General features: G+C 34.7%; 1 protein-coding gene across 8 annotated transcripts in view; it reads right to left on the bottom strand.

The window, feature by feature from the left end:
* Positions 1–15,033, bottom strand: part of CNTLN (centlein) — a 201,307-nt gene that overhangs the window by 119,867 nt on the left and 66,407 nt on the right. For all 8 annotated transcript variants that reach the window (XM_038171270.2, XM_038171266.2, XM_038171267.2 and 5 more), the window contains 2 exons: positions 11,491–11,653; positions 2,561–2,749 (listed from right to left, as the gene is read on the bottom strand). In XM_038171270.2, coding sequence (XP_038027198.2) covers positions 2,561–2,749; positions 11,491–11,653 — 352 coding nt within the window. The remainder of the gene's footprint in view (positions 1–2,560; positions 2,750–11,490; positions 11,654–15,033) is intronic.

Genomic DNA, 15,033 nt, shown 5'->3' with positions numbered 1-15,033 from the left:
GTAGCAACAATGACTTTACAGACTTTATTAGACAGTTGTAACTCCAAACAGCTTTTCTGAGGACAAGGGTGGCTTGAACCACAGAGTAAAAACACCCTTGTATGCCTCTATATTACCCCAAAATTGAGCAGTTCAAATACAAAGGTTCTTTTTTAGAAAGTAATAATACTATTTCAATTAAGACCTATATTTTCTGCCTTCCACTTTGTTTAAAACAACATATAGAAGACATTTTGAGTGTGGTTTCATAAGACATTGGTATGAAAAAAATATTTGGAATCTAATAAATAACTATTACTTCTTTGATGGAGAATCTTATGCTATCTTTAAAAAAAAAAAAGTGCTTTGCTGTAAGCTACTGTATTAAATTTCCTACTAAAATATAACCAAGATTAAAATGACATCGCAACTGCTGAAAATTACACATCTTAAAGTTTAAATGATATTTATCTCTCTAGTGAAAACACCAAAAGTAACTGTACTTTTCTATTACGAACATATTTAAGCATGGACCAAATTTAACTTTACAGGTTACAGTCTTCAGCTGTCTTTCTTGCTCAAGAAGGGAAACCCTGAGCAGGCTTCCCAGGACCACCACCGTCACGTGGGCTTTTGAAGATCCCCAAGGAAGAAGACTCCACAGCCCCTCTGGGCAACCAGTGGCAGTGGCAGTGCTCCCTCAGCTGTACAGTAAAGTGCTTCCTGATGTTTAGTTGGAACCTCCGATGTTCCAGTTTGTGCTCACTGTCTCTTGTCCTGTCACTGGGCACCACTAAAATAGCATAGCTCCATTTTCTTTGCGCTCTCTCTTCAGGTATTTATACACATTCCTAAGATTCCCCTAAGCTTCCTCTTTGCCAGGCCAACATACCGATTTTCTCAGCTCTCCTCATAGGAGAGGTGCTCCAGACCCTTGATCACCTTGGTGGCCTCTGGGACTCTGTCCTGTATGTCCATACTGGACACATACTGGGGGACCCAGAACTGGACGTAGTACTCAAGATGTGGCCTCATCAACGCAGAGCAAAGGAGAAGAACCACCTCTCTTGACCTGCTGGCCCTATGTTGCCTACTTGTAAGCAAACACTTGTATATTCCGAGATTTTTGTGATCAACTTAAATGAATGCATAATTAACCAAATATTTCTAAAAACTGAAAGATATGTTGTGGCAAGCTTTGACTCATAGGGCGTGCAAGACTAAGAAACTTGTTACCCAACTAAATTCATTGGGTAAATTTTCTTAACAGGAAAGCCCAAACAAGGGTAACATTAAAAGCATTTTGTAAGGAATTAGCTTTGGTAACTGAAATGTTCCTAATCCATAAAACAAAATTTACAGCACCACACTTAGAACAAGATATACTGCATTAGTAACATGAAATAGAAAACTAAGCCTCTCGTGGACTTTAAACATTCATATTGCAATACAAAGTATGTTGGATAAAATCTAAACAACTCAACACACAAACAACTCTAAACAACTGAAAGAAATGGGAGTTACTCTCTCCATGCAATTTTTTACCATTCATAAATCCATACCAATCCAAATTAGTATTTTAAAGACTGTGTGGTGTAAACTTAATAAACTGAAATCACTAAAATACAGACGTTAAAAGACTAGTAAGTCACAGAATTTTTTCACGGTAACACTGGATAGAATCTGTCTTGAAATATCTTGTTTATGTATTTAATTGTTTCTTATGCAAATCTTTCTAAAATATTTTTTTTATTTTAGTTACAAATCAGCCTCCTCCAGACTAAACAACCCCAGTTTCCTGAGTTGCTCCTCATAACACTTGCTTTCTAACCCCTTCACAAGGTTTGTTCTTCTCTGAATGAATTCCAGCAACTTGATATCCTTACAGCGGGGATCAAAACTGAATACAGGACTCAAGGTGTGGTCTCATCAGGGCTGCATACAATGGGACAATCATTTCCCTAGTCCTGCTGGTGACATTATTTCTTTTTAAATTCAGTTTAAGTCATAAATTGGCCTTTGGAAAATGTCGGGGGTATACACATAAGACCTGCACGTTTGGGAAGTAGGAAGCCTGTTAGTGGAAGTGAAGGATTTATTATAATAGTTCCAAATGGTACATGAAAGCTTAGCAATTTTTAGACAAGTCTGTCTTTCCACCATAATACTTTCTTTAGATTTATGATCTAAAGTTTAGTTTCATGTTCAGGAAAAACAGAACAAAACAAGACCAATATATTTCATTTCCACAAAGAAAATGCAAAAAATTCACATTTCTTTTCAGAAACAAAATCATTTTGGTTTTATTTTTGATGTCTTTTTTTTAGCTTTGTTAGAGCACATAAATAAAGTCTGGATGAATACTGACACTATTACTCAGTTTATTTTCAAGGAGAGATACAAATTAATTGCAAAGTACCCTCTATTAGCAACAGCAGACTGTCACACTACTGCAGCAGCACAATTGCACATTTTTTCATTAAAACAAAAAAATTCTCCACTTTCCTCTAAAACAGCCTTGCCCAGAAGATTAATTTAAAACAAGAAGAAACAACTTGTAGTATTCTAAAAATTGTCTCACCTGTAATTCATGAGAAGAATCCTGGTATAATACATTTAAAGCATCATGAGCCTGCTGAAGTTGTTGCTGTAACTGACAAATCTTCTGATCTTTTCCAAATAACTGCTCCTGAAGAGAGGCACAGTTTTGCTGCAGTTGAATTTCACTTGTTTTAACAGTTTCAAAACATAAAGTCAATTCATTATAAAGCTATGAGAGGGGGAAAGAGAAAAAAAAATAAAAATAGCATTAATGAAGGCAGACATATAAATACAGGACAAGAGGAACTATAACTTAAGCAACTCAGCTGCAAAGATCACCCTCACTTTTGACAATTATTTCACATTTCTTGTCCTCCTGAATCCTAGCGTATTCTGCATGTTGGAAAACAGTGATTGTGACAAACCCTGAAACTAGGTTTGAAACAAATGTTTCTAGACATGCACAACTTATATCAGAATGTTATGTTTCAACTGCTTTTTTATGGCATTTATGCACATAAATGAACACCTAAAAATCATTTTTGAATAGGTTATATTAAACTATAAAATATAGAGAGAAAAAAAAAAAAAAAAGAAAAAAGAAAATATCACTTCCTGACTACTGAAAAAAAAAAAAAGCATCTTTACAGGCAGTGGCATTAAAGGATTAAGAATACAAAACACCATCCATTTCTGGTATAGAATAACTTAATTCTTTTTTTAACTAACATTTTAAATTGAGCTTGGGTAGCAATACAGTGAATCCACTAGTGCCTCCTGCAATTTGTTTAAGTGTAAAATAGTTGATTAAATAATTATCCCTGGGAATTTTTTGGACATTAGTTATAAAATCCAAAGATCATATTAGATGGTCTTCTCCATGACTGTTCAACTACTCTCTCATTGGAAGCAGAATATTATCTGTATTCTGCAATTATTTTATAAGAGATTACATATCCACTAATAATTTCTAGAACTCCACCTAAGTGATAACTAGCAGCATGTGCCATATAGCTGAGAAGAATAACATATTCTGCAAGAATAAGGGAACAGCTATTCCATCACTTTTACCTCTATATTATAAAGATCTCAGAACTTTTAATACAAAATGAATTTTTTATTAAAAAAAATACAAGTCAGCTTGAAAAATAAACCTGTAGCTCAACAAACAACAGTTCACATTCTGAAGGAAATACTTGACTCTATAGCTTTACTACTCAAACACTGCAGTCCAAACATTCCTTTGATTACCCTTGTTTCTCCAAATGAACAACTTTTACTCTGCTATTTATTCTACCATGAAATAATCTGTGCAAGGCATGTACTTCTGCAGCTGACAGTTTTCTTTGGAAGGCCCATTACTGCCATTCCTCCCAAAAGAAACTAATTAAGTATGAAAATTAGAAATTCAGAATCTTGATAATGTTTATTTGATAGACATTTTAAATTTTAAAAGTTACTCTTTACTGTCTTGGCAGCTTTACTTAAATTCACTTAAATGATATGCTTCTTTCTCTACTTCATCCGTTTACCTTGCTTAGTATTTATAGCCTTTAGAAAAAGAATCACAACTTTTTGGTTTGGAACCTGTCTACCTATCACTTTGCAGGAGATCTGCAAACAATAAATACCCTTCCTTTCTGTCTTTCTATCATTTTCTACACTCAAGGATTTCAAAGTCCACACAGGACAAGGTAATTACTTCTTTTCTACTCCCAAAGCAGATTAGAAATTATGTTGCCTAAGTTAAATTAATTCTATGTCCAGATATATTGATACTTTGACTCTTGAGTCTTAAAAATGAAACTTTTACATTGAAATTTCTTTGCCTACTGAATCTTTCTTAAATAATTAAGAGAGCTTATATCATCTTTGAAAATTCAAGTTCAAGATAAGCCAATTGCTTATGGAAATCATCAAGTATTTCACAGCACATAAACAGTTAATTTACCAAAATATGAATTTTTAGCTATGTCCTGCCAAATGAATGGAACATCAAGGCACGGTTACTTCCAGCTATAAGCTCATTAGCTAGATCATACCAGTATGACAATTTGTTGGTTTTATGACTAGCAGCACTTAAGTGGTCATAATTATAGTATCTGAAAGGTAGCATCCTAGTAAGATGAATGGAGAACATCAAAAATATGATGCCTATTTTTTAGCTGGCAGCCACCTCCTCTAATGTAGCTAATGGGTATTTTTAGTAGTAAGCATTTGTCAGGACAAGACAAATAGCATGTCTTTTTTACTTGCATAAACTTTTCCAACCCTTCTAGCTTGAAAACAATTACAAAACACATATATTTGAAGTATAAAACTAGCTAAAAGCTAGTGTGCAAGAAAGAAATTCATAGAATTCATCTTTTCACTGTTTTATATGTTTATTTTTTTCCCCAAACATCAATGTGCTAGTTTTTAGGACTGATATTAAAAAAAGAATATTTAACTTCAGGAAATTTCAAAATTAAAATTATCTGTATGAAAAGAAATAATTTTATCTACTGTCTAGAGATAACTAGAACATCCAGATTTCATTTTGGCTCTGTATCTTTTCATTTATTGACATGAAAACTGTTTTCTGAATTGCATACATGCTTTAAATTTATATGGGATTATGCTGGTATTTTCTGCTCATCTTTCACTTGGTTTAGAAGAAATACCACATTTAGTCACACTGCTGTAAGCACAATCCAGAACATATGAAACTGAACGACATGGCAAAATAGATCTACCATTAATAAAGACACAAAAGATCAGGTGTAGAGATAAAAGATATAATATGGAGATCAGAGAACTACAGAGAAAAAATACTGAGTAGAAAACACAGAAGAAAGACAAAAAATATTATAAGTTATTTATCTCAGAACTATCAATCTTCACAGAAAAGAGGTGTGAATTCTTGACTATACATAAGTAAGTGGTTATATCCTGCATGGACATTAGTGAGATGTGAGATTTGACCAGGAAATAATTTAATTGTCAATATGAGAGAAACAATATATTTATGTTTACAGGACAGAAAGAAAAATGAAAAGATTTTAAATAATTCTTTACACATATACACTCCATATACATATTGTGAAATTTGTTAGATAGAAAAAGGAAAACATCCACCAGTGACACAAGACTTTGTTCTGCAAAAACTGTTGCACAGACTGTACTTTCAGTATCTCTTTATAATGCCTTAAAGCTGTCCTTTCTTTGACAAGCAACATAGACTGTTATATGTAAAGGTACTTAAAAGCAAATAAAGAAAGATTAAAAGTATCTGAAGCCAGTACACTGCAATACATTTAGTCTGTATGACACAAGAGCTTTATTTATCAGACAGGAAGGAAGAGTAACTTAGCCGAAGTATAAAAATAAAAGTATCACTTATTTCTCAGCTTCCCTCAAAATTTCCTATACTGATTTAACTGATTTTACCAGAAAACAGTTTTTGATGGATATTTGAAGAGTTACTTAAAACACAAAACTCAGTTACAAGAATAGGTGTGTTTAGTGCCAGTCAATCATCTAAAAATGGCAGACCAAAGCTAGAACTTCCAGGATAACCAAAATGCAGGACTCTAGAGCCTGACCAACAATTGATAAAAATATTTCAGTCTGGTAATGGTGGGATGAAGTAAAGCACTGGCATATGTTAAATATGTGTGAAGGCAAAATTAAGGCCAAGAAAGGATGAGGAATACCAATAAAAGCTAATAAAAGTAGGTAATTAGCCTACGTTATCTATTAGACTGTATATTAGTCAGAATCAGAGTGCAACTGGAAAAAAAAAAAGTGAAACAGTTGACACAAATAACCAACACTTGCATTACATAAGTGTGCAGGATTTATTTTAAACTAGATTTAGAGTGGTCCTGCATACTGAAGCCAATTAACAGCTGGAACACATTTTGCAGTTTTGTTTAATCCAAATGGAATTTAGTTAATGCTTTCATGGACTTTTCTATGATATCAACAAAAGCACAGAAAGTGGGATCAGCTGAGAGATCTCCTTCAAAAGTGTACCCCTGCGAGGATCTAAAACACTAGTGTAGACTAGTGCCACCCATTAAAATGCAACCATAGTCAATGATACAAATCAATAAAAAAACACTAGAACTATATATAAAATTTAAGCTGTATTAAATGCTTGTCTAAGTGTTCACCCCTAAAAAACTGTGCATCACTGCAGAGACCAGAGCAAATATGAATGCAAACATACAGTAACACTAGATATACAGTAAAAAAAAAATGGAAAGAAAGTCTAAATTGAGATACCGTAAGGCTATAAGGGGAACTAATAACACTGTCACAGAAATTCGTGTTACAAGATCACACTGCTTATGAGAATTTGAGAAGAAAAAGGACAGAAATCAGCTGGAGAAGCTCTAGGATGAAACTGAAGAGGCACTCCAGAATACAGACTGCACATTCACTGCACTGTACTGCCTCTGGCTGGGATGGAGCTCCACCATTGTGACTACACAACCATTACCAATCTGATTACACATACAATTCAGAAACATTTAAATCTGATCATTCTAAATCAGATCATAGTAGGTATTACTAACAAAAATACTTAAGTTTAATCTTTTTTCTTCCTTTCTTGACATACATCTTTTCTTGTACTCTTCTCACCAGTTCACAAAATGTCTTCAATCTATATTTTACATAATGTAAAAAAATACTGTATCATTGTCAGAAATATTAAAATAATGGTTTGAAAACAGAATTATAGACTATTTACTTATTTAAAAAAAAAAAAAAGAAGAAGAAAAAAAGGCATTCTACAAGTAACAGTCTACAGAAATAAGCAGAGGAACTAAAGCACACTAAGAATCTCAGCACAGGATTTTTCAAACACAAAAGTCATCACCTGTGAGTGCACAGTTTAACATCGCCCTGAGAGAGCCACAGTCTACACACAACTTCTTTACTTTTAACCTACAGGTACATCTAAACCCAAAATCTGCTTGCTAGCGTGAGACCAACTGTAGTGGAATTTGATATAGAAGATATAAATAGAATAACCTAATTAACACATCTTCCAACAATAGAAAATATTGTTGCAGCTTGAACTAAAGTGCAAGTTAATCTTTACTAAAGATCTGAGTTCCTCAGACCTTTCATCAACAAAGTGGACTACAAAAACATCAATCCACTTATTAATGATGTGGACTTTGGTAGGCTTGACTGGATAGCTAGTTTCTTTCGGTTCTTATCCTGTGTGAGAGAACACATGTATTTTATTCCAAGTTAAGGAAGAACCTGTGTTATTGCTAACATTTATAAACGTTTTTATTTTGTGGATTCAATGTTAAAAATATGCATTAAAATAAGCAGGTATACGTGATTTTTAACTATGCTTCACTGTTGTTCTTGTGGTCTCAGAGAAGACTGTCAGTGGTGAAATTTAACCTTAAGACGGCAAAGCCAGTAACTTCACATTCTGATTACATTTTCTCAGACTTGAAGGAAAGCAAACTATCTCCACACATGAACACCATGAGACTTGGAATGGCAGCAGCAGGCACAAAATTAACCACAACATCTGAAAATGCATCTAATGCTACACTATTTTTCATCTATTTTATGGTGCACTTGATGCAAATTTTTGCAGTGCCTCATAACTGAAAAATCTTACTTTGTTTTCTAATTATGCCAAGAATCCAACTATTGAGCAATGCCTTTCTTCATCACACACATCTAGTGTACCACTATCCAGAGTATTCTCTATCTGTTGTTTCAGGACACCAATTATTATTTCCTATTTAAAGACAAATAATGATATTTCCATTTCACTAAAAGGGCCTTCCACTAAGAGAATTTTAATCAGTATGATTAACAAAGAACCTGAAGGCCACATCAGATCAAGAGAAAGCACTGCATTATACAAACAAAGGCCCTAAATTGTAAATTTCAGAAAACTGTGATAAGCTAGCTAAGGAGTTCAGAATCTCTTCTTGTCTTATTATCCCTAGTATTGATTGAAGTCTCTCCACCTTGAAATTGTCGGTGAGGACAAATCTATTGAGTCTCATTAAATCCAGCACAGGAATGAAGTCCCTGGAGTATTTGGGACCACTAAAACAGATGCTATACATTTTAGAAAAATATTCCTTATCCTTGAGAATGAGAGCTACAGCTGCAATATGAAATAGATATCAATTCGTTTCCAGAAATGCTCTAACATAGAAGCGTTATTGTAGAACACAACACCCTTAAAATTTGTGTTAAAAAAAGGTAGCTGTATGTCAATTCACTGCAACTTGGTAAAACAGATTACTGATCTTCGCATATGCACGCTGCCCACTGTAGCTAGACTTGGAAGAGAATTGTGGTCCACAATGGATTTACACATACATAATCCAGTGCAAGTTCACAACCCTGATCTGAATTAATAGAAAGGTATTTTCTTTACTCAGTCTACTGTTTTATACTACACATTAACATCAGCGCAGAGAGCAGTTCTTCCTAAATGGTAGTCTGTTAAAATGAACTTGGAGTATGTCAGCCAGCCACACTGCCTGAGCTATAGCATATACTGCCTATCTGACCACTAACAGAGAGGTCATTGATCTTGCTGTAAGGGACAATATATCATAGGATGCACACACTGATAGGCTCAATGCCATTTGGAGCAGTTGGAAAATATTCCTCTGTGAGTATGTCTATGGAATAGCTGACACGTCCTTATCTAGCTGTTACAGCCAGCATATTATTAATGCATGGAAGACAAACAGAACACACATTTGTCTGCAATAGTTTGCCTCTCTCATTCAAGGAAAAAACAGGTATTTGTATTATTTTTATAGATGCTGAATTTTCCAAAGGCCTGCTGTGGCTTCAGAACTGTGTAACTTATGATTTGGGAACTACATGTTCCTTTGAAGCAATTACGGTTTGTTATTTTATACAGTTTACTGATCAGAAGTATAGAATATCCTATAAAAGAACAACTCCTCCTTTTCCCCTCAAAGATCTCTTGCCTCGGTTTACCAAATGCTTTAGAGGATCTATTTGACTTAAGAAACTTCCTTTCTTATGCATAGTTTAAAAAAAAAAAAAAACAAAAAGAGTGCATTTCTTCCAGGTATAAAACACCTAGATGTTTTGAGAAATGCTAAAAGACAGTTTATCAGTTCCGGAACAGTCAATTGTCAAAATAGTTCGGTTGTCTTTTTCTGGATGCAAACCTTACTCCTCTATGTTGGAAAAAAAAAATAATTTGAAATCTACACCTTCAAAATTGTGTATTTCAGGGTCACGAGTGAGTTGAAGTCCTTGCCTTATCTGCAAAGCTAAAATATTTCTGTTCTTGTTGTATCACCAAGTAAGCTGAACTCAAGTTCTGCTAAGAGAGACCAAGAACTCTGCTTTCTGAAGCAGTCATGGATTTTGAACCACGCCTAATTTAGACGAGGCTTGTCCAAACAGCTTTGCAAGCATACCCATCAATTTTCCATAATACAAAAGTAACTTATACTAGCAAAATTATTTTTCATTGTATAGGTTAAACTCCTTCCCCAAATGAAATAAAGTATGCTGGCAAAACCACTATTTTGCAGGGTAAATTTAACTTTTTATAAAAAGTTTTTTCCATGTTTTAAAACAGTCTCAGGAAAATCCGAATGTTTTTTTTTCCCTTATATATTGCAAAACTAGTCTCAGAAGAACACTTCTAAGCCCTATAAACATTGATGAAGAGAGTTTATATTATCTTCACTTATGTCAATTTTTTTTGAGTGACTCTTCAAAGGATCCATTTTAACAGCCACAGAAGCATTGACTGGAGGATGAAAAAGACAGAAATAGCAATATCTGATACCTAAAATTCTGTATCTTAAAAAAAATAAATCCATAATTTACTTTGTCTTGCCCCAGATTGACAGAACTCCTCCTGCCCTGTACATGTGCAGAATAACTCTGACAGAAGTCTACTTGTAATTTGGTTGGGCTACTATTACAGTGAACAGAAGACAATGTCTAGAAACTGGAAGTCCAGTGCAGTATTATATATCTAGCTCTACACTGTACTTTTGTACATTTAACTACGCAAGAATGTGCTGAGCCTAAAATGCTATAAAATATTAACCAAAAGTGCCTTTAGAACTCCAGTACTGATGCTGCCTCGACTTATGCCCATCTTCAGAATTTTAGCATGCACTACATACTGTAGGTTAGATGAAAAAGGGAAAACAGTTCCAAAATTGGTGGGAAGTACATGAAAGTTGTATACGTCTTCTTCTCAATGTCTCAATGTCTCTAAAAAGGAAAGAAACCTATCTCCCGTGTTTCTTATAGACTGAAAAACACATCCCAATCACATTTTTCACACACAAAACAAGAAATTTTGGGTAGTATACATGTGTCAGCTCTTCATGGTCATCATTTATTCATCAAAAATGTAAAGTCTGTTCATTAAATGTTAAATATAGCTATGATTTTTTTTCAATTACCTATCCACATTAAAAGCTGTCACAGTAACATTTTTTTCAAATTATTTTTGATTCATAAAGATTTTGCATTTTGGGAAAAAAAAAAAAAGAAAAGACACCAAATCCTTAAACTAGTAAAACTGGTATAGATTCGCACAAAGACATGATTTACAGATGAAAGGAATTTCTTCTCCTAATTTACCAACAACAAATGTATCAAATGAAACCTCTGAAGAGGAAGAAGAAAAATATACATAACGCAAAGTTATATAGGTTTGGTATGTGTAGAAATTCACTTCTATTTTTCCTCAGACACCTCTCCTTAAGTAAACCTTAAGGCTCATTAATTCAAGATAAGCAAGAGGCTTATATTCTGGGATATAATTAGGCCAAAAAACAGTGTTACTCAGCCAACCATATTTTGGTAGCAAGAATCCAGAGATCCAAAGGACACAACACTACACAGTGCTTTTATTACTCTGTTCCTTGATATTGGATAGGCAGGTATATGAACCCTGTAATCATAAAGAGGCTGGCATACTTTTTGGTACGATGTTGTTTCAGCTGTGTGCGCATCCTCTTGGTCCTTCAATACTTTTTGTGTATCAGTATTAAGAGCCTGAAGCTGCTGTATCAGCTCGGCCTGCTGTGCTGTATGTGTGATGTTTTGTCTGTAAAGATTCTGCAGCTCCTGTAACTCCTTCCTGTGCAAAGCAAGCAATAAAGAGAAATTAAGAAAAGAATAACAATGACCTCTGTTAAACAATTGTGTTCAAATAATTTTACTGTAGATAACGAGCTTCCTATTTTCATTTATTTTTCTGTCAATTGCCTTATAAACAATAGAAGATAAATATAAAATATTTATCACATACTTTTGTGAAATATCTACAAAACAGTTAAGTTTCAGAATGGAATGTCTTTCAATTTCCTTCTAATGCTCTAACTGCTCTAAAATAAATGGATTTTCATTACTGCATCAACACTTTCTAATCAATATTCAGTTAACTCTTTAGCTGTTAGGTGTCAAAATGTGAAATATTTAGAACACGTGGACTGTAAAGACTGTAAAGTTTTCTTTTTGTTGCTGTTGTTTTTAACTAAAACAATGAAAAGAAAAGATAAAAGATTATCCTAACTTGTATGTGTAAAGCAATTCCCTTTTCTGAAATGCATCTACTTCTTGGACCCATTAAGTATGTCTTGTGACAGATTCACTTCTGACTGTAGATACAGCATATTGCAATAATCACATGCAAAATAAGGAGAGTTTGGTGTGTACTGCATAACCTAATATAACAATTAAAGCTCTATAAACATAATGATAGGAATTGTGTTGTAGTGCAATAAGAAGCTGTATCTAGTAAAATAACTCTGCTTGAGAATTTTATTGTACTGAGATAGATCTTATAAATTAAGGCAGAAATGAAGACCTGAAGAACTGTTACTGTAAACCATCATTAAAAACTTGGAATATTTGCTGTAGCATATGTCAAAACTTCAGCCAACTCATTTTTTGTATATTTTTTTTTCTACTTAATCCTGTTTAATTCACAATCACATTCCAGAGTAGTGTTAAGTACAGATACCGAAATGTAAGTTTATCCCTCAACTAATTTTATCCCTAATATCCTCAAATAATTTTCTCACTGACCTCCAACATAGACATGACTTCTCTGCGCCTACAATTATCATTAACAACTAAAATTATTGTTACATTTTTATAATACTGTTGGAGATGTCCAGACAAAAATTATTATACAAAAAAAATGCAGAAAAAACAACTTTAATGTGTTTTTCTGAGAAATCTCAGAATGACAAAGCAACCATTTTAAAAGAACTTTCAAAATAAAACACTGATAGCAGGGAATTTTTTTTTATTTCTTAAGACTCGTCCCACTACTTGATATGTTAACACTTCACTAAGTAGTACATCATCTGAATAATTACATAAAAATTGAAATTAAATGTACCACAATAGCACAGTCAGACACCTTAATGTTATAAAACAAAAGAGCTGCTAAAAATGTCTGTCAATAAGACAATACAAGAGAATACTTATAGGCATGCTTACTTCACAGTATTTGAATCCTACTTTTTTCAATGACATTTAAAGTCGCACCTCAAAGATAATAATGGTAGAGATGCAGCAAGGACTCTTTATGTTACAAACTGAAAGTACAACTGCACATGTACTAATTTAATTCTGTTCACAAACACAGCAACAGGACTGGAAACACAGTGGTATATTAGCACTTCCCAACACCCTATACATAGGCATCCAACCAAGCACTTCAGTATTATCTCCCAGACTGTGAGCATATACTAGAAAATGACACAGTTTTGCACTGCAATTAAAACAGAGACTTTGTTAGTTTTGCACAGGTTCTCCAATCAGATCTTCATTTTGTTGTGGAAGGGAAGAAAATGTGATAATGTTGAATCCTCAGATACTGCTGGAAATGTTGGTAGTAGCCATTGCAAAGACCTCTCTGCTATATTGCTGCTCTTTAATTTGTATGCAAACATCAATGCAGTTATCTGCGTCTGTCACCTGAGACTGCACAGTATTATGTGTTCTCTAATGGCCAGCCCATGAAGTGTATTAAGGTCAATGGGAATCTTTCTGTTGACTTCATCAGGCTTTGAGTCATATCCGAAACAGGAGGGGTTGTGGGGGAGCTAAGCCTTGCAGCCATCCAAGAACTGCCGCACAGTCAGAGCACAGCTGCTTTGCTCATGTTAAATTCAAGGACTACAAAATGTAAGGGAACTTGCTCACAGGTCCATTACTCCACATTGCAATGAATCAAATCAAACCTTGCTCCTCCGTACATGTACCCAAACTTGCTAGGGGTGTTGTTTTCTTAATGCTTTTGTTGTTGTTTGTTTTTGTGGTTGGATTTTTTTTTTATGTTTGTTTTGATTAAAAGGTTATACAAACCAAAACAGTTGCCATCTGGAAAGTCCTCTAAACACAAAAATACACGAGCACTGTATTTAATTTGCAATTGCACATTACAACTGCTTTGTCCTATTCACTGAATGAGACAATATTTTTAGACCATAAATCCACAGTGGGAACTTTCTTTTATTTCATTTTTAAACAGGGATGAGAAAATGATGCACAATCTAACCAGGAATTCAGCACCAGTGGAATTCAGCAATGCAAGTAAGTTCACACAGTGAAGCACCTTTGATGACAGACCAACTTGGTTAGGAGAGCTTTAAAGTAGAAACGTTTAGAGATGATAGCCAACTACCAAGCAAGGGACCCATGGCCCAGCTTGGCAAGCTGAGGGGTGCAGAGTGACATGGCAGGAAAGACCTTGTGATGAACAATACAAGGCTCAACTTGAGGGAAACACCTCAAGCATATGGACATAAATAAGGGAGCGCTGACAGGACATCAGTGTGTGGGAGGCTCCTAATGTCTTCCTGGGAAACCAGCACCATCGGGCACCCATCTAAAGCTGCAGTGGAGGAGAACTGGGTTAGGGAATATTTAAACAAACAAGACATACTGCCCATGGGGCCTTACGCAGTGCACTTAATAGTGTATAAAGAGGTTCAATTATCTTTGAACGGTCAAGAGGTGAAGTTCCTGAGGACTTGAAGAACTCATGTCACTCCTACCTTCAAGAAGAAAGATCTGGGAAACTAGAGGGCTCAGACTCACCTCAGTTTCTGGGAAGGTGATGGAGCACATAAAGGACAAGAATATCATTGGGAGCAGTCAGCATGAATTTATAAATGGGAAATGATGCTTAACTGTCAGACTTCTCTGATGACTTGCTCAGTGGACAAGGGGAGAACAGTGGATGATTTTTATCTTGATTCCAGGAAAGATTTTGACCCTGTAACCTATAAAATACTGGTGGACAAACTGATGAGGGATAGACTAGGTAAGTGAGCAGTAAGGTGGATTCACATCCAGACAAACTACCAAGTTCAAAGTGTTGTGATCAGATACACAAAGAACAGGTACCAGGCACCAGTGGAGTATCCCAGGTGCCAACAAGGGGTCAAGTACTGTTTAACATCTTCATTAATGACCTAGACAATGGGATAGAGTGCATCCTAT

This window comes from Anas platyrhynchos, chromosome Z, assembly GCF_047663525.1.
Source record: "Anas platyrhynchos isolate ZD024472 breed Pekin duck chromosome Z, IASCAAS_PekinDuck_T2T, whole genome shotgun sequence".
NCBI classification, from domain to species: domain Eukaryota; kingdom Metazoa; phylum Chordata; class Aves; order Anseriformes; family Anatidae; genus Anas; species Anas platyrhynchos.
This window is presented reverse-complemented; position numbering and strand designations above follow the sequence as displayed.